General features: G+C 48.3%; 2 protein-coding genes across 3 annotated transcripts in view; both read left to right on the top strand.

The window, feature by feature from the left end:
* The window catches only part of CYFIP1 (cytoplasmic FMR1 interacting protein 1), an 86455-nt gene that overhangs the window by 41661 nt on the left and 22496 nt on the right, over nt 1–22298 (top strand). The window contains exons 14-22 of one of the 2 annotated variants that reach the window (XM_045561088.1): nt 3497–3663; nt 5073–5220; nt 6418–6571; nt 7556–7712; nt 8985–9081; nt 10214–10290; nt 10382–10490; nt 12108–12227; nt 16442–16641. In XM_045561088.1, the coding sequence (XP_045417044.1) occupies nt 3497–3663; nt 5073–5220; nt 6418–6571; nt 7556–7712; nt 8985–9081; nt 10214–10290; nt 10382–10490; nt 12108–12227; nt 16442–16641 (1229 nt within the window). Of the gene's footprint in view, nt 1–3496; nt 3664–5072; nt 5221–6006; nt 6572–7555; nt 7713–8984; nt 9082–10213; nt 10291–10381; nt 10491–12107; nt 12228–16441; nt 16642–22298 lie in introns of both variants that reach the window. The other variant, XM_045561086.1, reaches the window with a different exon arrangement.
* On the top strand, nt 17952–20479 carry LOC123644822. Its single transcript, XM_045561095.1, has 2 exons — nt 17952–19250; nt 19358–20479. Exons 1-2 carry the CDS (start codon nt 18742–18744, stop codon nt 19449–19451), a joined length of 603 nt encoding a protein of 200 aa, XP_045417051.1. The 5' UTR covers nt 17952–18741; the 3' UTR covers nt 19452–20479.

Here is a 22298-nt window from a genome sequence, read left to right as displayed (position 1 = left end):
GGCACCCTTTGTGTCTGTCAGAGTAATCGAAACAGAACGAAATAGGTTAGAGAAATAGTGCTGGTGGGTGCCTGGGTCTGTGCTGGCAGCTCTCTGGGTGCCGATCATCCCTCACTGACGAGCGTCTGTGCGTGGAGAGCAGTTTCCCGGGTGCCGGGATACCAGATGGGGCTCATCCCTGCCACCTGAGAGACAGAGAAGGGCCCCTGGCAGCTTCCTCCTGGGGCAGCCACCCGCTGTTTGTTCTCACTTGTGTGCAGCGTGGCACTTGCACTCTCCTCACGGTGGACAGAAGTTCTTAACTCCACTGTCAGCCAGTTTCTTTCATAGTTGTGCTTTTTCTGTCTTGTTTAAGAAATGTTTGTATATTCTCAGGTCATAGAAATAATTCTCCTATATTGCCTTCTGGATATTTTACTATTCTTTTCACATGGAGATCTGAAATTCATCCACGGTTTGTTTTTTAAATGCTTTTGCCCCTTCCCTCCACAGCCCTGGCCTTGCCACCTCTGGAGTAGATCAAATGTAACAGATGCGTGTGTGGGTGTGTTTCTGCTCTATTCTAATCCTTGCCTCAGTTTGTCCTTGTCAAAGCACCACTCTGTAGCTTCATAATAACTTATCATGTCTAGTAAAGCACATATTTCTGTCTTCAAGAGTTCCGTGGCTATTCTTGCCCTTTGTATTCATGTGCATTTTAGAATCAGCTTTTCATATTCTACTGTGAAACCTTTTGGGATTTTTTTATCAGGATATGAATAAACCTATGGATCATATTAGGGAAAACTGAAAGACTTCTAACCCAGCTGGCCCTCTGTATCCTTGGGTTCCACATGTGGGGAGTCAACCAATCTTGGGTTCAAAATATTTTAGGGGGGGAAAAAGTAGCAATACAACAATAAACAAAAATAAAGAAAATACAGTATAACAACTATTTATATTTTGTTAGGTATTACTATACAAGTAAAAGTACACAGGAAGATGTACGTTGGTTATATGCAAATACTATGCCACTTTATATCAGATTTGAGCATCTGCAGATTTCGTTATCTGCAGGAGGTCCTGGAACCAATCCCCTGCAGATATCAAGAGGCAACTGTATTTGGTCTATTTTTTATTGATACAAAAAGCATATTAGATGTATATATTTTGGAGGTACATGTGATAATTTGTTACATTTGTATAATCAAATCAGGGTAATTGGGATATCCATTAACTTAAATATTTATCTTTTCTTTGGGAACATTTTAATTATTCTCTTCTAGCTATTTTGAAACGTATAGTTGATTAATATTATCTAGTCACCTTACTGGTCCTAAGTCTTTTTTGAGTATGATATATCCCTTCATTTGTTCAGATTCTCTTTAATTTCTCTTTTATAATCTGTGGAGAAATCTTTGACATCTTTTGTTAGCTTTATTTATAGGTATTGGATATCATAGATTGTATATTTAAAAATTTTTCTAAATGTTAGTCACTGATATTTAAAGTGTAAATTTTTTTTTTTGAGACAGAGTCTTGCTCTGTTGCCTGGGCTAGAGTGCCGTGGCATCAGCCTAGCTCACAGCAACCTCAAATTCCTGGGCTCAAGCAATCCTCCTGCCTCAGCCTCCCGAGTAGCTGGGACTACAGGCACGCACCACCATGCCCGGCTAATTTTTTCTATATGTTTTTAGTTGTCCAGCTAATTTCCTTCAATTTTTTTTTTTTTTTTTTTTTTTTTTAGTAGAGACGGGGTCTCGCTCTTGCTCAGGCTGGTCTTGAACTCTTGACCTTGATCGATCCTCCTGCCTTGGTCTCCCAGAGTGCTAGGATTATAGGTGTGAGCCACCGCGCCCGGCCTAAAGTTCAAATTTTTAAAAGTATTTTTCTTTTCATTTACCAACTTACCTAAACTTATTAATTATGATAAGTTATTCATAGATTCTTTTAGGTTTCCTACTTATATAATCATATCATCTGCAAATGATGATGGCTTTATTTCTTCTATCCTTCTGTTCTTTTTTTTTTTTTAAATCACGTGGGTAGGATCTGTAGTTGTTAAACAGAAGAGAGGTACCAGACATCCCGTGTTGCTTCTCATCTCAGAGGGAAACCTTTCAAGATTTTACCACGTGATGCATTTGCTGTATGTTTATCTCAGCCAACCTTCATCAGGTTTAGGAAGTTGCCTTCTATTCCTAGTTTGCAAAGAGATTTTAGCATGAATAGATATTCATTTTACTAAGTACTTTGCATCCATTGAAATACTCCTATGGCTTTTTTATTCCATTAATGTGAATTTACACTGATTGACTTTTTTATTTTCCCTTTTTTTTAAAAATTGAGTTATTAAGCTAGCCTTGCGTTCCTGGAATAAATGCATCTTGATTATGCTATATTATCCTCTTTATATATTGCTGGATATAGTTTGCTAATATTTTGCTTAGAATTTTTGCATCAAAGTTAATGAGTGAGAGTAGACTCTCAGAGGCCAGGCATGGTGGCTCACACCTGTAATCCTAGCACTCTGGAAGGCCGAGGTGGCAGGATTGCTTGAAGTCAGGAGTTCGAGACCAGCCTAAGCAAGAGCAAGACCCTGTCTCTATAAAACATAGAAAAAATAAGCCAGGAGTAGTGGCACGCACCTGTAGTCCCAGCGACTTGGGAGGCTGAGGCAGGAGGATCACTTGAGCCCAAAAGTTGGAGGCTGCAGTGAGCTGTGATCACACCACTGCTCTTGAACCTGGGTGACAGAGCAAGACCCTATCTCTAAAAAAAAAAAAAAAGAAGAAAACAAAAGATGCCACGGAATTATATCTTACTGGTGCTATTAAATGTTTTGCTCCTGTGTTCTATAAATCAGTTACTGAACAGCAAGTGGATTTGTGATAAATTCGTCTTGCTCTGTTTCACTTTTCAAAGAGATTGTGCATCTCACACAGCTGTAGTGAAGTTGGCTACAGAAATGTTTATAAACTGCAAAAGCAATAAGAAAACTCATGTGTAGTAACTGTCACTTTTGGTTCATGCCCTTCAGTTTATTCAGAAAGTAATAAAGTACAGTGTAATTAACAAAATTACTGGCTGGAAATAGGAAAGTAATGAGCCAATGGCACCATTTTTCTGTCACATGAATTACTCTGGAAGCTCTTTGTTGTGTATTTATGTTCAAACAAAATCTTCTGAGCTTTTCCTATGCATATTAATTCAGTGTGCTATTATTGTTTAACAAATGGGATTTGGGCTACAAACTCTCATGACTTCTTTTTTATTTTCTAGTTAATATATTTGCTTTCCTGAATCTTTTTTCTTCTTTTCCCTTTGGATTCCATCATGGACTCTGTGCCCATGAGGATGCAGGTGTGAGTGTGTTTTGAGACAGATGCGCCCCTGCCCTCCAGGTGCTCAGAGTCTGCCCTGGGGAGCAAGGCCTCGGGGCAGCTGCCGGGGAGGGGCAGTGCATGTGTCTGTGCCACCCCTGAGAAGGCTGTCCACTGTGCCATGTCCCCTGCAGGTGATTGCCATGATCAAGGGCTTGCAGGTGTTGATGGGCAGGATGGAGAGCGTGTTCAATCATGCCATCCGGCACACTGTCTACGCCGCACTGCAGGACTTTGCGCAGGTGACCCTTAGGGAGCCGCTGCGGCAGGCCATCAAGAAGAAGAAGAATGTCATCCAGAGGTCAGCCTTCTGCACACGCCCTGTGCCTGCCAGGTCCTAAAGGCCTGGGGTGAATGTGGGTTCAAACGACAAGAGCGTTACAGTTTTGTAAATAGGTCCATTTCGTTTATCTTCAACCTCCAGCACCCTTTTGGTGACTTTGCTCCACATGTTAATACAGTGGGTCCAGTTATTAGCCAGAACAACCAAGGTGCATCAATTACAGAGTGCCTAAGGAGCCTGGAGACAGTGTATCAAAATCCGCCTGTGGTTCTGATCACCAGACCTCTAGGGACCAAAGCCCCACACTCTGTCCCCTCCCACAGTGTGTCCTCTTCAGTAATTTTGCTTTCATTTCTTCTGGCTCATCCTACAGATCTATCAAAATTGGCATAGATATTGCAGAAATCCAGTAGCAATCTTAAGCTTATTTTCTCTTAATGTTGATTCTTTTAGATCAAGTTGTCTTTCAAGGACATCTGTGTAAATTGAAGCTTACGGGTGTTCACAAATGTATGGACTTTATTTTCCTGCTTTCTAGTTGATGTATTGTTCACCCGGCATGGTATGACTTTTTAGCATTACTAACATTTATACTGTGATGCTTTCCAGTTTAATTTCTGTCACCTTGAGGGCTTAGTCGGGGTTTTTGTTCTCGAGTCTTGCCTGCCGTGCGCATGCTTGCCCACATGGGGGCCCGTCATGTGCCCTGCAGTGTCCGTATATGTGCACAGGGGTCTTGCCTGACTTGGGAGGGGTATTCTCGGATAGGATTTGTTTGAGGTACACCGGTATCGAAAAAAAGCTCTTGACTTTAACAAGAAACAGAGCTCCAGCCACAAAGCCCATGGATTGTGTAGTGTAGTCTCAGAGTTATTCGGATTTTAGCCAGAACCTTCTCCCAAGGTGATCAGGATGGGACCAGAATGCCCATGGACTATGTGTGGCACCCGTGGGGGTCTCTGCACGGTGCAGCCCAGTTGGTGATGGGGTCACGTTACAAAGGAGTCGAGATACATGCTCAGTGTCCTTGGTCATGTGGGCAGCTTCCCATTCCTGTTCGGTCACGGTTTCACGGGGACGCCCCGTGTGCAGGCAAGTGGAGCTCTGCTCTGCTCTGGGTGGGTGTGGTGGTCAGTCCCCTCCCTGCCCGCAGCGGGACTCGGGGCTACCTTGCTGCAGAAAGGGTTCAGGAAATAAAACATCCCTTCAGGCTAACTGATGCAAACTGCAGCTCAGTCACTTCTGAGACTAGCGATATTCTCAAGGAAACAATCTGTCTTAAAATTTCCTGTCTCTCCACCGCCCCCAGAGAATTTGTATGTGTGTGTCAGCTGTTCGGAGAGCCTGTTAGGTAGGGGATGCTATGACTGTACAAGTTCCCAGGGTCTCAGCCCCCTGCCTCGCTGATAACTGGACGGGCCATTCAGTGTCCTGCAGGCCATCAGGAAGACCGTGTGTGACTGGGAGACAGGGCATGAACCCTTCAATGACCCGGCACTGCGGGGTGAGAAGGACCCCAAGAGCGGCTTTGACATCAAAGTGCCGCGGCGCGCCGTGGGACCCTCCAGCACACAGGTTCTCGTCCCCGCACCCTGCCCTGGCTTTGTTCCTGGGGTGGGCCTGGCCTGAAGCGGGGAGGGCATGAAATGATGTCACCCTGTCTGCTTGGGCAAGGTGAAGTATCGCCTGTGGCTTTTCTGCTACTCCTGTTCCCCGCCCAAGTGCATCTGGAACATTAGCCAAGGCGTCCCTTGATTCTCTGATGTGTTCATTTGCATTCGGAAGTGCATCTGACTCCATTTCAACTCCTGTCCCAAAAATATGGGTGAAAGTCTTCATGTACTGCATTTCTTGATGGGCCTTTAAATGTGTGCTTCTAATTTTTATGTTGGGTCTGCAAATGATCATTCCCAAAGATAAAACGCAGGGAAATTGTCAAATGTTGCTTTTGTGTGTCCTGGTCTTAAGCTGCCACCACTGTTCTCTCTCCTGGTATGTTCAGGCCTCCCCTGAGTGCCCTGCACTGACTCTCATGCCTGATTTAATACTTCGGCTGCTTGTCTCCTCCCGACCCGGCACCTGGTGCTTCTTACTCATCGCTCTGTTGGGGGCTTTGTAATCTCTCCTCCAGTCTTACAGACAGTCACCAGCAAAGCACGTTGCTGGCTCTGTAGGAAACCTCTCCAAAGTCTGGGAGTGAGGCTCTGGCCTCTCTGCAGAGGATGGCCCCCCTGGGCCTGTGGGGGATACTTGCCACCTCCCTGCCTCCGTTCATGCGTGTGTCACCGTGTCCCCCACCGGGCGTGTGTGTCCTGTGACTAACGGCTCTTCCCCACCTCTCCCCCGTCTGTCTGTGTCTAGCTCTACCTGGTGCGCACCATGGCCGAGTCCTTGAGCTCTGCCGAGCTGCTGAGGCAGCTCAAGTCTCTGGGCATGGAAAGGCTCTTGCATGTGGTAAACGCGTTTCTGAGGCAGTCGTACACCTACCCACCTCTCTTAACCTTTGGTGGTAAGACATCGTTTGTTTTTCTTGTTGACGTTTACGGCACGGAGGTGAACTGCTCCGCTACACAAGTTGTTCTTTCCCCCAAACAGCAGCAACATGGCCACTTAGATGGGTGCCAGATCTCGGGGCCCGCACGGCGTGGGCCGAGGCCTGGCTCTGGCCAGGGCATAGCGGAGCAGTCCTTCTCTTACTGTTTTCCTGAGTTTGGCGTAACTAATGCACCGTGTATATTTTCTCCCCCACAAATGTTTCCTTGGATAATCCAGCTTTACATGGTGAGAACCATGCTAGAGTCCCTCATTGCAGACAAAAGTGGTTCCAAGAAAACCTTGAGAAGTAGCCTTGAGGGGCCCACCATATTGGACATAGAAAAATTTCATCGAGAGTCATTCTTCTACACCCACTTGATAAATTTCAGTGGTAAGAGATACTGCTGACCAGCGCCCGGCCCAGCATGTCCTAACACCACTAACACCACCTAGAATGCTTCTGCCTGCCTGACCGTCCCCTGCCCCCATCCCTGGTGCACCCAGAGGGTGATGTGTCCCGCTGCTGTGGCCTCGCTGTCCCTGGCCTCAGCTCCCCCCACAGGGTGTGGCCCTTAGAAGGTCTAAGGCCGAGGGGCTGGAGCAGACCCTGCAAATAAACACAGTCTTGCCAACCTCTATGGGCTCAGAAACACAAGGAAATGTGATGTGTTGCCTGGATTGAGACCCAGGCGTTGATAAATATCAGAAACCGCCCTGTGGGTGGTGATGTGGGGGAAGGTAGCAGGTGCCTCGAGCAGGTGAGCCGCTTCCTGGGTGGGGTCTGGGCCCCGGCAGGTGCACTTTCTGCCCTCCGTGTGTCTGCCTGTGTCCTCCTCGAAAATCCACACCTGCCGTTGTGCCCACCTGTAGCTCAGAGCAGAAGCCTCCCCGCCCCGGCTGGCTGCTACAGGCATCGGAGTAAACAGCGATGCTTTTGCTGTTAATGCTGTGAAAGGATGGAGATTTTGTTTTTTAATCTGTCTCTATTTTTGCATCAGCTAGACATCCCTTGAGTGTGCATGTAATGCTGCCTCCTGGATGTTGGTTTTTACCCAAGTAAAAGTAGAGCCATCCTGTTTTCATTTCTCCTTTCAAAAAGGACATTTACCCCCAAGCCTGCCAACGGGCTCACAGGGCTGACGAGGCCCCTGTTGGCGGGCAGACGCTGAGTGCTCAGAATGCGCAAGGTCCAGGTGGCTTCACCTGCAGCCACACCTAGCTGGTCTTGTCCCTGGAGTGGCCCTGGAGTCACACCGCATGGTTTGGGGCTGAGAGAGGAGGAGCCGGCACCCAGCACGCATCCCCTCTTGTGTCGTCTCTGCTGTATCTTTTTCTGCTTGCGGAAGGTAACCTGGTATTGTTTGAATCCTCCAAGAAACGCTGCAGCAGTGCTGTGACCTTTCGCAGTTGTGGTTCCGAGAGTTCTTCCTGGAGCTGACCATGGGCAGGAGGATCCAGTTCCCCATCGAGATGTCAATGCCCTGGATCCTGACGGATCACATCCTGGAGACCAAGGAGGCATCGATGATGGAGTGAGTGTCCCGTGGGCCCTGTGTTCGCGGTGGCTGGGGCTTCTCCAGGGAGGTGGAGGAGGGAGCCTAGACTGTTTCCAGCATTTCCTCTAAAATCATGTTTCTTGGGTTGAGCTTCGGAGAGTGATACAAGGAACCAGTTTCTTGGCTTCAGACTGAAATGAGGAGCTCAGGTACTAGAGCTGGTCAAGTTCCTGTTCTGCCTGGGTGCTGGGCAGGGCCCTGGGACCAGCCTGGATCAGGGAGACCGGACAGGTCTGGGCCTTCTCCAGGCCTTTGCAGCGCAGGCCCCGGGAGGTGTGGCCATGCCCAGGGCACTGGGGCTACAGGGGAGGAGCCCTCTTGTGTGGCACAGCCTCTGACCCCGATGGAACTGGGAAAGCAAGTACTGACTGAGCAGCTTTGTTTTGGAGGGTCGGGACTCTGAGCCGGGGTGCAGGGGTCAGTTATCCAAAACATGAAATCCGTGGAAGAGAAAGCAATTAAAACAGGGGTATCTTGTGGGGAACAATTTGGGGGCAACCCAGTGGTCCTTCCCAGCACAACAAATGGGAAGCACCTGTGTTCTGTGTGCATCAGTCCTCATGGGTCCCTTGTAGCACCCAGGGAACAAACAGGACAATCTCCTTCCACTGTGTGGAAGGCCTGTGTGAGGAGCTGGAGGCAGTCCGGCTCCTCCTGGGGGCGGGGAGCGGTTGGGGGGGGTGGGGGTGGGGGGGCTTCCTGCCACCGGGCCCCTGCCTGCTCACACAGCTTCTCCCGCTGCGCTGCCGTCGCTGTCAGCCTTGAGGCCTCTGGCCACTGCGTTTTGTCCAGACGTGAGCTGGGGGAGTTGGGCTTTCAGACACAGGCCCAACACCGGAGGTGCTTGTGCTCAGCTGTTTAAATCAGACAGTTTATTTTTAAAATAAGAAAATAACTCAGTTTTGTTGTTTAAAAAAAAAAAAACACCACGTACTTGTGGTGAAGTATTTTAAAGTGCGGTAAGTGACAAGGCAGGTAGATGGAGGCCCTCGTCTGTGCGTGGCCTTTGAGTGAGCTTGTCCCTCCCCTGGGGTCCTCCCTCGTCCCCCCAGCCTGTCTGGTGCAGTGGTGGCCTCGGGTGCAGCCAGCAGGGGCTCTGGGCAGGAGAGTTTGGTGTTTGAAGTAAAAATAGATTATCCTTTCATGAGAGAGAAAAACGAGAGTTAAATTTCTTGTGGCGTCGGAGGCTATTAGAGCCGGGAGTCCGCGGAGTGGGAGCCGGGTGGTGACTGCTGCCACCCTCCGCAGGTACGTCCTCTACTCCCTGGACCTGTACAATGACAGCGCCCACTACGCGCTCACCAGGTTCAACAAGCAGTTCCTCTACGACGAAATCGAGGCAGAGGTGAGGGCCCAGGCCTTTAATTCAATTTCCTTTTTAATTTCTTTTTCCTCTGAGTATTTAAAGGAATTACCTTTTCTTTAGAATACAAGGCAGTGTAAATGCGAAGCAGCGTTTTGGTGTGAGGCCACCCCCCCCCACCTGCACTCCCCTCTGTCACTACAACCCCCCCACAACTGCCAGATGTGCCTCTTCACATGACAGCTGTCATAAGCTTTTTCTGCATCTTCACCTATTTTCTGTTATGAACATGACCTTTGCACTGAACCAACCCATTATGTCTCTAGTTTTTTGGTTTTGGTTATTATAAATAGTACCTTGATGTTCTTCCTAACACATCATTTTTTATTTGCATTGGATTATTTCTTGAGGCCAAATTCCCACAAATGGAATTCTTAGGTCAGTGTACACATAGCCAAGGAGAGAAATCGTATTCTCTAGTTTAGGATACAAGAGAATTTAACCTCAACAAATTGCTTCATGCATCTGGGCCACCTCCATCCCCTCATGAAGACCCCCCCAAAAGAAGTTCCTCAGGGAGGTCTCATCGGTCCCTGACAATACAGGGTGGGTGGAGGCAGAGACATCCCTCCTGTCTCTGTCTGCCAGGCCCCTGGGTCCCGGGTCCTGCCTGCCTCTGGACACAGGTGTCCTTATGGGGGGCTGACATGCCAGCCCCATCTGCAAGCAGGAGTCTGGGTTTCAGGGGTGTCTGCTGACCGACCTTGTACCCAGAGCACCCAGAACAGCCTGCCCTGCTCCAGGGGAAGCCTGGGAGGCACAGCTGGTGGCAGGAGCTGCCCCTTGGTGGGGACCCAGATGCAGTGCACGTTAGCCACCTGGAGCACATGGTGAGGGGAGACCTTTTCATAGTCCCTTGAATTTAAAGGAGTAGGAACATTTTTCCCCTTCATTAAGAATGGTTCTGGCATAATTTTCAATGGCTGTGTCGTGGTCACTCCTGGCCACACTGTAACTTACTGTGCTATTGTCGGACAGTAAGATAGTTTCTAGTTTCTTTTTTCTCGTAAGAGCCTCAGTTAGCTGCCTTAGCAAAAGATTGTGTTTTTCAAGTTGTGTTATTTAATCTTGGTTTAGGGACACAATCTCCAACGTGTATTTTCTTTGTCTTCAGGTGAATCTATGTTTTGACCAGTTTGTTTACAAGCTAGCAGACCAGATATTTGCATATTATAAGGTTATGGCAGGAAGGTGAGTATGAGTGTCTGTGTGTGATTTTGAAACAAAATGTTGGATAATTCAATCTGATGTTGAAAAACGTCCTGTCTTCCTTCTGTACTAGTTTGCTTCTCGATAAACGGTTACGATCGGAATGCAAGAATCAGGGAGCCACGATCCACCTCCCACCCTCCAACCGCTACGAGACGCTGCTGAAGCAGAGACACGTGCAGGTGCGTCGGTGCGTCGGGCCCTCCCAGGTGTGCTACACATGGAGCACGCCTCGAAAATGTTGGGATTTTCTTATGGCTGAGTAGGTTTTAACAGGTATCAGTATGTTAAGTGACTGTGTGAGTGTCCTTATAAAAGTATTAAGCTTTTAAAGATAAACAGTTTCTATCTGATAACCTCAAACACACACAGGGAGACCTTGAGCACTCTGCACCTGCCCTGCCCGGGCTCCTGGGGCAGGTGTGGCCCAGAGGGGTCGGCCCTTCTCCGGGAGCCCAGAAGCTGGAGCTTAGAAAGAATGAAGGTGAGCAGTACTCCTCGGCTCGGAGTGTCAGGGATGGGCTTTCTCCTGGCCAGTGTGAAGAATTTAAAGATACACAATGCTCATTTTTTGTGGTATTTTTAAAAATGATACATAATTGCCAAAAAAAAAAAAACAAAGAGGGAAAATATGGAAAACTGTAGAGAAAGTTTCATTTAATTCTACTCCCTATCTACAGATAACCACCATGCACATTTTGGGGGACTTTTCTCACAAGGGCTTTGCAATATTTTTATGTTGTTGAAATGATAGGTATACATGTGTTCTCAGGACTCTGAAGTAGAGATGGAGTAGTTTTATTTGTCATTGTAACACATGTGCAAAATCAGACCCACCCAGGCCACCCTGTGTGGTGGGTGGCTGGTCCTGGACACTGTTATAAAGGGTGTCATTGTTAACAGACCCAGATTCTCCAGGGTTTCAGCCCATGATTTAAGTGCAAATTCAATGCAGATGACACTGCCAAAGTGCTTTATGGCTTTGACTTATAGAATTTCAGCTCCAGGAGAGCAGGGTAAATACTTAAGGAGAGTTATTTCACACACACACACACACACACACACACTCACTCACTCACTCACTCTCTTTCATCTTTCTTTTTTTTTTTTTTTTTGAGACAGAGTCTCACTCTGTTGCCCGGGCTAGAGTGAGTGCCGTGGCGTCAGCCTAGCTCACAGCAACCTCAAACTCCTGGGCTTAAGTGATCCTACTGCCTCAGCCTCCCGAGTAGCTGGGACTACAGGCATGTGCCACCATGCCCGGCTAATTTTTTCTATATATATTTTTAGTTGTCCAATAATTTATTTCTATTTTTAGTAGAGACGGGGTCTCGCTCAGGCTGGCCTCGAACTCCTGACCTCGAGCGATCCACCCGCCTCGGCCTCCCAGAGTGCTAGGATTACAGGCGTGAGCCACCGCGCCTTTCATCTTTCTACAAATAAATTTTGTCTGTTGAAATAGGATTCTGGGTTTTTTTTTTTTTTTAATGTTTTTTATTTTTTTGCTTGTTCATTTGGCTTTTGTTGTTCATACATTTTGAGTTCACTCTTTCCCTGCTGTCCCTCCCTCTTGCCTCCCCATACACACACACACACACACACACACACACACACACACACACACACACACACACACTCTTTCATCTTTCTACAAATAAATTTTGTCTGTTGAAATAGGATTCTGGGGTTTGTTTTTTTTTTAATGTTTTTTATTTTTTTGCTTGTTCATTTGGCTTTTGTTGTTCATACATTTTGAGTTCACTCTTTCCCTGCTGTCCCTCCCTCTTGCCTCCCCCCAGCTCCTGGGCAGGTCGATAGACCTCAATCGTCTGATCACTCAGCGGGTCTCAGCAGCCATGTATAAGTCCCTGGAACTGGCCATTGGACGGTTCGAAAGTGAAGACTTGACATCAATAGTTGTAAGTACTGGAACTAATTTTACTTGTCCTTATTGATAAATTGAACTAATGGTAGGTCTAATTCTTGTATAGATAATAAAAGATGTGCACTAATTGAACTTGGCTTATTCTGAGTCTCTTCTTTAGCATCTATTCTTAGTATTCACAATTCTAAATTGACTTCAGAGAACAAATAATAATACCAGTCTTGAATAAATTATACCTAACTATAGCAAAAGATAGCAGAGTACTTAACATGCTTACATTTTAGTAGTAATAAGGTAATAGATAAAAATTTTTAACTTTTTATCACAATAATCTCAAAAAGATGTACATTTTTGGAAATGAACATAACAGGATAAAATTTTTACAAAGAAATCTGCAACCTCCATACAAATGAAGGGTGATGAGTAAAGTAGGAATAAGCATCTCATCGATTTGCTGGGCAGACTTCTCAGACATAATGGTTTCTCCTGGATTCAGAAGGCCGTAGTGGATCAGACCGGCAGCAGACCGCCAAACAGTGACCATGACCTTTTTTTGGTGCCAGTTTGGCTTTGGGAAGTGCTTTGGAGCTGCTGCTTGGTCCAACCACTGAGCTGGTCATTGGTTGTATAAAATCCACTTTTCATCACACCTCACAATCCAATCAAGAAATGGTTTGTTGTTTCGTACAAGAAGAGAAGATGACACTTCAAAACAATGATTTTTTTTTTTTATTTTTGGTCAGCACATGAGGCACCCACTTATCAAGCTTTTTCACCTTTCCAATTTGCTTCAAATGCCCAATGATAGAATGGTCAACCTTCAGTTGTTTGGCAATTTCTTGTGTAGTTGTAAGAGGATCAGTTCTGATGATTGCTTTCAGTTGGTTGTTGTCAACTTCCGATGGCCACTGCGCTCCTTATCTTCAAGGCTCTCTTCTCCTTTGCAGAACTTTTTGAACCAACACTGCACTGTACGTTCGTTAGCAGTTCCTGGGCCAAATGTGTTGTTGATGTTGCGAGTTGTCTCTGCTGCTTTATGACCCATTTTGAACTTGAATAAAAAATTGCTCAAATTTGCTTTTTGTCTAACATCATTTCCATAGTCTAAAATAAATATAAAATAAACAGCAAGTACTACGTCATTAGCAAAAAACATAAAGCAAGAACTTGCATTAAAATGATGTATGACATAACCATGTTTATTTAAGAATGTATTCCAACATCAAATGGCAAATTTCAACAATGCTAAAACCACAATTGCTTTCCCCCAGCTCCGCTGATCCCTGGGCCTCCGCTGGCTCTGGACTGCAATATCTTTGCATCTTCAGGAATTGATGTCAATTCAGAGCCAATGTCCAGTAGTCCTGAACGGACTGGTCAGTCACTGCGATAAGTGGCTGTGTGTCCATTTCCATTGGGGGGAGTGTAGGAGGAGGATTTACATTATGCGTTTTTGTTAGCGTCAGAAGAGCCTTCCTCCCCTTCATCCATGGAGCTCTGAGGCTGGGAACTGGTTGAGGAGCAGAGATTTCCTTCGTGATGATTCAAGTCACGCATTTGTTCAGTCGACCTAGAGATTGTTGTCTCCTTTGTCCAGATCAAATAAGACTTTCGAAGGCTCATTGTCGTTCCAGCCCTGGGGATACCATGATCCATTAGCCAATACCAGGATCTCTGTGGGTGAAGCCATTTGAACACACTTTGGCTGTGCTGCCCACAATTTCGCCCCATTGAATTCTGGGAGCCTGGGTTGATGGCTCCAGGTCCTGTCGTTCATGACCTGCGGAGAATAACTTCCACAGAGCTCCTCAAGGATGCTGAGATGAGAGAAGGTTTGATGGGGCTAGAACGGTTCGCCCTGCAAACTCCAGATTCGAATGAATCAAAATCCCCTTCTGAGAGAGAGGTGCATGTGGGAAAAGCTGCTGGGGCTGCCACGCAGGCTGGTGATGGTTAGGGCTTTCGGGGCGAAGAAGAGTGCAGGCAGAGTTAAGGGAGGGGGGCAGGAGAGACATCCCAGAAAGCAGGAGCTTTACTTGTTGTTACTGGCCCTGGCCAGCCCCTGCCGCCCCCAAAGCGTGAGAGAGCTTTTTTCACTTGGCAGTTGAGCACAGATGAGGATCATGGTCCAGTCTCCTTCAGATGTGTTATGCAAAAAAGAGACCGTAAATGCACAATAGTGTCCCTGCAGCGAACGACAGAAAGATGTCTGGAAAACTTAGGAAAACCATCACCTAATCTTTCAAAGTGAGCTAAAAGAAATTAAGAAAGTGGTAGTTGCTGTGAAAGAATAACATAACTCAGAATTTTTAAAAATCTAGAAATACGATGATGGCAGAAAAGGAAGCTTTGAAAAGAGAGATGATGGAACTGATGAATTAAAAACTAAAGAAAAATTTGTTTCAAAAGTGAAGACTACACCAGAAAGAACATAATGGATGATGACTTTAAGAGAAATGAGGAAAATTTTTAAAATCAACAGATTTTAAAAGACAGAGAAAGAGGACTTGAGAGAAGTTGATAGGGAAGATAGAAAACAAAGATCCAACATGCATATCCTAGAGGCCCCTGAAGGAGAAAACCAAGGCAACTAACTGAATGGAACAAAGATTAAAATTTGTTTTTCAAGAAAACATTGATAAAATAAAACTTAAAAGTGTATATTAGAAGCATGTATCATCTACCCTAGGAAAATTGACCCAAACTGGCCAACACCAAGAAATATTGCAGTAAAAGGATTGGACTTCAAGGAGAAGAAAAATTCCTTTGGCTGTCTGAGCACAGCAGTCAGGAAAAGAAGATCCAGTTTCCTTAGCCCTTTGCCAGAGCAGAGGAAAGGAAGTGTGAGCAAGGATTTTGTAGCAGCCAAATTGATCTGAGAATAAAGGCTGAACACAGGTGGTAATGAACGTGCAAGGACTCAGGGAAGATTGTTCTTTACTGGAGAATAAGCTTCATCCAGAAGTTAGGGTGGGCGTCGGGCATGGGTGGGGGTAGTGCTGGCCTTGGAAACACCTCTCTGGCGGGGGGATCGGGGCTCTTCAAGTTCTTCCCCAGAAGCAAACAGGCTGGGCGTCAGAGACACAGGGCTGCCTTTCTTCACAAGCCTGGTTTGGTACAGGGCCTTGGTGTTTTGACTGTTACTGGCCAAATATGATTTTAATTAAAACCCTTGGTTGAGGCTCTGACTGAGACCGGTGCTGTTCAGTAGCAATGTAATGCAAGCCAGATAGATCCATAATTTGAAATTTACTCATGGTCATATTAGAATAGGAAAAAGAATCAGGTAGAATTATTTTTATTAGTAGTAATATATTTTAATAACCACATATATTCCCAAATTACCAGTTCAATGTGTTATCCCTATGGCAGTGTTATTTAGAGAGATTTGAGGCGCTGTCTCTCATGCTGAGTTGGAGGTCTGGCGTGTGCCACACTCGGCACGTCTCAGGCGAGCAGCCCCATTCCCAGCATCGGCCGCCTCCTTGGACAGTGCAGATGGGGCAAGTTTCGTGGTCAGGCAGTGTGAGGGTTTGCAAGGCCCGTGAGAATGTGCTTTTATTTTTTATTTTATTTATTTTTGGAGACAGAGTCTCACTCTGTTGCCCAAGCTAGAGTGCTGTGGTGTCAGCCTAGCTCACAGCAACCTTAGACTCCTGTCCTGAGCTCAAGCAATCCTTCTGCCTCAGCCTCCCAAGTAGCTGGGATTATAGGCATGCGCCACCATGCCTGGCTAATTTTTTCTATATATTTTTAGTTGTCCAGATAATTTCTATCTTTTTTCTTTAAGTAGAGGTGGGGTCTCGCTCTTCCTCAGGCTGGTCTCGAACTCCTGACCTTGAGTGATCCTCCTGCCTCGGCCTCCCAGAGTGCTAGCATTACAGGCGTGAGTCACCTGCCTGACCAAGAATGTGCTTTTAAATAAATCCCGGGAAAGCTGACCCGGCCTGACACCTGAGGAAGCTTAGCTGCCAGCTGTGCTAGGAGGCGACCTATGGACTCTGCCCTGTGGGGGGGCTGGAGGTGACTGCAGTAGAGAAAGGACAGTGGCCCAGTGAGCACTTTGGGGACAGTGCGGAAGGCATAATGGGAGGCAAGCTCACATCGCCTGCCCAGAGCTCACCCTCCCTCCCGGCCACCTCAGGGCAGCCCTACCAGGACCGCGAGGCCTGGGTGGGGATTGGGTGTCGGTACTCCTTCCTGCCTAGCCCAGCTCTGTCCCCACACCCTGTCTTTGTGGCCCCGTAGGAGCTGGACGGCCTCTTGGAAATCAACCGCATGACCCATAAGCTGCTGAGCCGGTACCTGACGCTGGACAGCTTTGATGCCATGTTCCGGGAGGCCAACCACAACGTGTCCGCGCCCTACGGGAGAATCACGCTCCACGTCTTCTGGGAGCTCAACTATGACTTCCTGCCCAACTACTGCTACAACGGCTCCACCAACCGGTGAGCATGCCCGCCCCACAGGTGTTTCTGGGTGTCCCTGCCAAGGAGCATCTGTGCAGGAGGGGCCCGGTGACCCGCTTCCTCAGGCTGCCACCGGCCTGCTGGATCATTGTCCCCCACCTCTTCCAGCTCCCCATTATTTCCCACGTGGAGAGTACTCAGGGCCCCTCGGTCTCTTTGTTAGCAGGTGCAGCCCCAGGCCAGCCCTCGGGCAGGCAGTCATGGCCCTGCACGTGGAGATGGAGTGACTGGGCCAGGGCGGGAGAGCCACAGTTCCTACGCAGGGCACTTGCTGTGGCTCAGCACAGAATCTTGTGCACGTGGGGGTGGCTGCTGGTGCTGCACCCACTGATTCTAGGTCTGCCTGTGTTGGAGTGGGGGTGGTGACTCTGCTCCTCATGTTTCCATGCTGGGATGTTGGGGTGTGTGAGAGCCACCCTTCCATCTACCTCCCATCCTACTACTGTGGCGGGTGAAAGGGCTGATACCAGTGGTACCATGTGGTTCAGCTTCGTGCTACAGCCTGAGTCCCAGCACCGCCCTGCCTGGGCCTCCGCACACCGGGCCTGTCTGGCTGAGGTTCGTGATCTCTGCGCTTGAGCTCGGCTCCCGCACAGTGTCTGCATGCGTGTTGCACACCAGGCCTTCCCCCACACACCAACAGCCCAGGGGTGAAGGGGGCTCCAAACAAGTGCCTGGCCTACTGAGCCCCTCTGAAGGTGGAGGAGGAGCTTGTGTGTGTGTTAGGAGTGCTGTTAAAAGTCTGTGCTTTTGCTTTGCTACTGGATCTTAACAGCCCGCTGTGTATGGGCTGAATTGCTGCTGACTTTCAGGCAGAGTTTGTGTCATGAGAGGTGGGAGTGCCGAGCTCCCGCAGCTGAGGAGAGAAGGGACCGTCCTGTGGCCTGATGTTGCTGCCTGGTCTGTTCAGGGTGTTGGGGCTGCATTTCCCGTGGGTGCGTGTCCACGGGTGTGTGGGGCTGCCGATGTCATCTGCCAGGCAGCTCTTCTGGCGGCCCAGCGGCTGATGCCTTTCCTTGGGCAGGGGCGGCTGGGACGCAGCCGTGGGCTCCAGGCTGCGGGCGGAGGGGCCCAGGTCGGCTTCCCCGACTCAGGTGGCCTCCTGGGACTGGCTGGGCGTGGTCCACAGAAACCAGACTTTAAAAACTGTTCATCCCTGTCTAACTCATCTTTAATATATCTTTTTCTGAATTAATTCAAAAAAATATTTTTATCACACAAATAATGCATCATAATTGTAGGAAAATTGGAAGTCATAGATATATAGATGAGGAAAGAATTAGTGAAAGCCCTAGAAGTTTCCCTTATAAAAATGTATCTGCCTTCTAGAGTTCTTGCCATGCAGTCAAATACACGTAGGCTTTTTGTGTTTTGCAAAAATTAGGTTAACAGGCGTGCTGGTGCGCACGTTCTCTTTGCTCGTGTTCCGTCATGAGGGTAGTTCTGTGCTAGTAGGGATACACACTTGCCTGGGCTGCTTTCTGGAAATGCCTTCGCGTCATGCCCAGTGTTCATTCGCAGGATCCTCTTTGTTTGGGTTGATGGTGATGGTTCCCAAGGGACAGAACGATCACCCACATGAGAGCCACCTGCGCGGGTGGACTGCCATAGCATGATATTCCTGATGTCACTGACACCTTCTGGGAGAACTGGGCTCAAAAACAACCTGTGCTACTCTCTGAGGGTGTCTGGTCACATAGTGTCGACTGCCTTTCTCTCCCTCAGGTGAAGAAGGGACTTTTCCCAGCCGTGCTTTTCTCTGCACGTCCGTGGGTCATCCGGGGTCCACAGCCACCGGGGTGTTAGTAAGGGCTACTTCATGGGGTGGCAGCTCCTGCCTGAATTGCCCCCCAGCACCCATGAGCTGGTGTCTGCGCCAGGCACCTTCCTCCCAGGGTGTTGCCTGATGCCATGTGCAGCTTCGGGCATTGGATGGAGCTGTGGTGTCGTGTGGCAGGGTGGACACCATCCAGCCCGTAATGGTGTGTCATTACTTCAGTCTCATTTCTCATGGTGACTGTGCTCGTGTGTGTTCTCCAGAAGGGATGACAAGGCTGTCTCTGGAGGTGTCGGGGACACATGCAGCCTGGCTGTGCTGTGCTGCTGCCCCTCGCTGCAGCTCAGTCCAGCTGTCCGAGCACCACATGGGTGTGGGACTCCTCTGCCTGGCCTGGTGCAAGTGGCTCCCGTACTGGAACATTGAAAACAACCTTGACAACAAAGGTGGCTGGTGCGCTAGAGTTGTGTGTGGTCACCAGCCAGGCAGCTGACACCCTCCTTTGTCCCCAGCAGTGGAGACACAGCTCCGTGTGTCATCACTGGAGGAAGCTGCGAAGGGTTTCCTCTCCCCATTTCTTTCAGGGGCAGGTTGTAGGCCCCTGGTGTGACTCGGGCTTTCCTAGAGACAGAGCTGCACATCATGTGCTCTGCTCGCAGAAAGCCTCTCGACAGCCTTCGCCGCCCCTCCCTGCAGTCCCAGCGAGGCACTGCCCACTGCTCTCGGCCAGAGGCACCTCCCTGCAGCCCAGTTGTGACGCTCTCCAGACGGTGCCAGGGTCTCCCGGGTTGAGAGCCCTGCCCACAGTGAGGTGAGGCGTGGAGAGGGACACCGTGCCGCCCTGCCCCGCCCTGCCGCACTGGAACTAGCTGCCAGGACAAGCCCTCAGCCTGCCTCTCCTGCTGCTCCTGTACTCAGATCACGGATCCCCGGGCCCTGTCACTCGCCTCTTTATCGAGCATCAGGCAGCACCTGGCTCTCCATCCTGAGTCTGCACTTACATCACAGCTGAAGGGAGGGACAGCAAGGCACTTCTTTCCGTGACTGCGTGTTTCCCCACAGCCCCACAAGGTGTGGTGAGTGCTCCTGTTCACAGACTGGCACGATGCTCCTGGTGGCTGCTCCCAGGGCCCCGTGTGCTGGAGCCTCATGCCTGGACGGCTGCACCCGCCCCCACCTTGGGCAGCAGGAGGCTCCTGGACACATTGGTGCTCCCCATGCAGGCTGCCTTGGTCTTACCCGGAACACAGTTTCACGCGTGTCACTCTCCAGGAGACCCAGAGTTGCTGTCTCAGGGCACACCTCTTGGGCAGGGGCCAGTGTGCAGTGACCTGAGCCTCCTGGTGGCCTGGGGACACCTGAGGTGTCCTAGCTTGTCAAGGGGCATTCCCCCCTCCAGAAGAGCTCTGGTTTACCCTGGCGACCTCCACCTTCCATTGTATTGGTACAAGCCATTACATCGTATTTTTCACAAGTCTTCCAGTGGAAACGTTAAAGGTTCAGTGTCTGGAAAGGGCATTTTAAAGCAGGATTTTGTGTAAACAAACTACACGTTGAAACCTGAGAAGACACACAAAATCATGCCACCCAGGATTTTAATTCCATGCCTGAACATTTTCTGAGAGCTGCCTGAGACAGGCCAGAACTTTGCTTGTCACTTGGCCTAGCTCCTTATTTCCGATTAAAGTTTCCCTGGTGGCTCTGGGTGGTCCATGACTGGAATTTAACCTGTGCAGCTGATAAATGTGTGACAGTGCTGTAGCTGTGGAAAGAAGCCGGCGAATGGAATTTCCTCGGCACCAGTTGGGCCCCTCTGACAAAAGACCACAGGCAGGGGTGCAAGTCCGAGCTGTGAGGAGCATGGAGCTAGGGGCTGCACCTCATCTCATCACTGCTCACGGTGACTCTGTCCCTGGGTTAATGTGCTGGCTGCCAGGTGTCTCCACTGCCGAGTGACTGTTTTTCTGTTTGAAATTTATCAGTAATTTGTAGGGAGGTAATTTGAGATTATGTAAATAAACTGTTCCTCTTTCAAATTTGGCCCATTTGTTTTAGCATCTGTTGATTCTTACCCAGATCGGTGTTACAGTGGTGGTTTACAATTCCTTCCTTCCCTCTACAGATGTTAGTTGGCATTCCACTGGACATGTTAGCATTTATTTATTATTTGCTTGTTTGTTTATTATCAGTAAGGACTCAGGGATTCTAACTCAGGGCTATAATCTGTTACTATCGTTAGTTAACTTTTGAGGCTCAGATCAGCCCAGCTGGGGCAGGGGCACCCCCGGGTGGGGTCCTGTCTCCTTTGGCCCGTTGCCATCATTCTTTCTGCACCGCCCTGACTTCTGCACCATGAGATGTTCCAGGCCCATCTTGCATTCCTCCCCTTGATCCTTGGGATCTGTCATTTCTCCAGGGATTCCCTTTAGAAGACAGTGATATTTAAGAACTAAGTCTGGGCATCGGTGTGCTCATTGCCACTGAGGTGTCGCTGTTTCTAGACCCTTTTGGTGGTCAGAGCTAGGAAATACTTGCCCTATACTGGATTGGTTTCCTGGGGCAGCTGTAGCAAAGCACGACACACTGGGTGGCTTAAAACAACAGAAGTTTATTCTTGTACAGTTCTGGAGGCCAGAAGTCTGAGATCAAGGTGTCAGCAGGCCATGCCCCCTTTGAGGCTCTCGGTACATTCTTTCTTGCTTCTTCCTAGCTCCTGGAGGTAGCCATGAGCCCCTGGTGTTGCCTGGCTTGCAGCTGCATCGCTCCAGTCTCTGTCTCTGTCTTCGCTTGATCTCCCTGTGTATCTGACCCTGTGTCTCTTCTTCTTGTAAGGACACCAGTCATACTGGGTTAAGGGCCTATCCTACTACTCCAGTGTGACCTCAGCAAATTATAGCCACAATGACCCTATTTCCATATAAATTCACATTCTGAGGTACCAGGGGTGAGGACTTCCGCATATCTTTTTTGGAGACACTGTTCAAACATAGCGTGCGTGCGTGCGTGCGTGCGTGTGTGTGTGTGTGTGTGTGTGTGTGTGTATTTCTGTATTGCTATTTGTATGTTAAAACCATGAGTTGATACTATCTCCAGTTCAGGTTCATCACTGCAGAGTTCATTCTAGTCTTCTCTCTTTCCATTTTTCCAACTTCCTTAAGCACTGAGAATCCTTGTTTTCATTATTATTAGTATATTTATTCATTTGCTAAACTGTTTACAGTTTTCTCATTTTCTAGAAAACACAAAAGTAGTTTCAGAATTGCTCATCCATACCACTGTGAAACATAAACCTGTCAACTACGGTTCAGTATTTGTTTTCAATTTTTTTGTCTTTAGACTGAGAGTATATAGTCAAAATATTGTGTTTAAAAGTTATTTGGCATGATGGAGTAACAGGGTCTGGATTTATTCTTTCTTGAACAAGTGAAAAACTGGACAAAATAGATGAATCAACTGTTTTTGAGCACTGGACAAAGGAATCAGATGAGCCCTGTGATCTCCCTGGCTTTCTGCATGGAATTACTTTCTGGACCAAGTACAGAGGCAGTCCATGTACAACTGTAGAGGTCTTGTGTAGTAGAGGAAACAGATTGGAATTTGGGGAAGCTGAGACAACTGGAATTTGCAGGGTGGAGTATGGGAGAGGAAGGAGCTTCGCAGAAAAACAGCTCCTGACACCAACATAGACCATAGGCGACCCTCAGTTGTACCCGTGCTGGCAGCTGTAAGCTGAGTAATTCCCAGAGCTCACAGAGGGCCAGGAGTCATCTGGGTTCCGACCAGCAAGAATAGAAAAACCTCACTGAACACCCAGGCCTGCGATTAGAGGTGCCAGAAGGGTCTTGCCATAGTAGTAGGG

The sequence above is a fragment of the Lemur catta genome, chromosome 9 (genome assembly GCF_020740605.2).
Source record: "Lemur catta isolate mLemCat1 chromosome 9, mLemCat1.pri, whole genome shotgun sequence".
In the NCBI taxonomy this organism is placed as follows: domain Eukaryota; kingdom Metazoa; phylum Chordata; class Mammalia; order Primates; family Lemuridae; genus Lemur; species Lemur catta.
The sequence above is the reverse complement of the archived record's forward strand: the minus strand, read 5'-3'. Positions and strand labels throughout refer to the sequence as shown.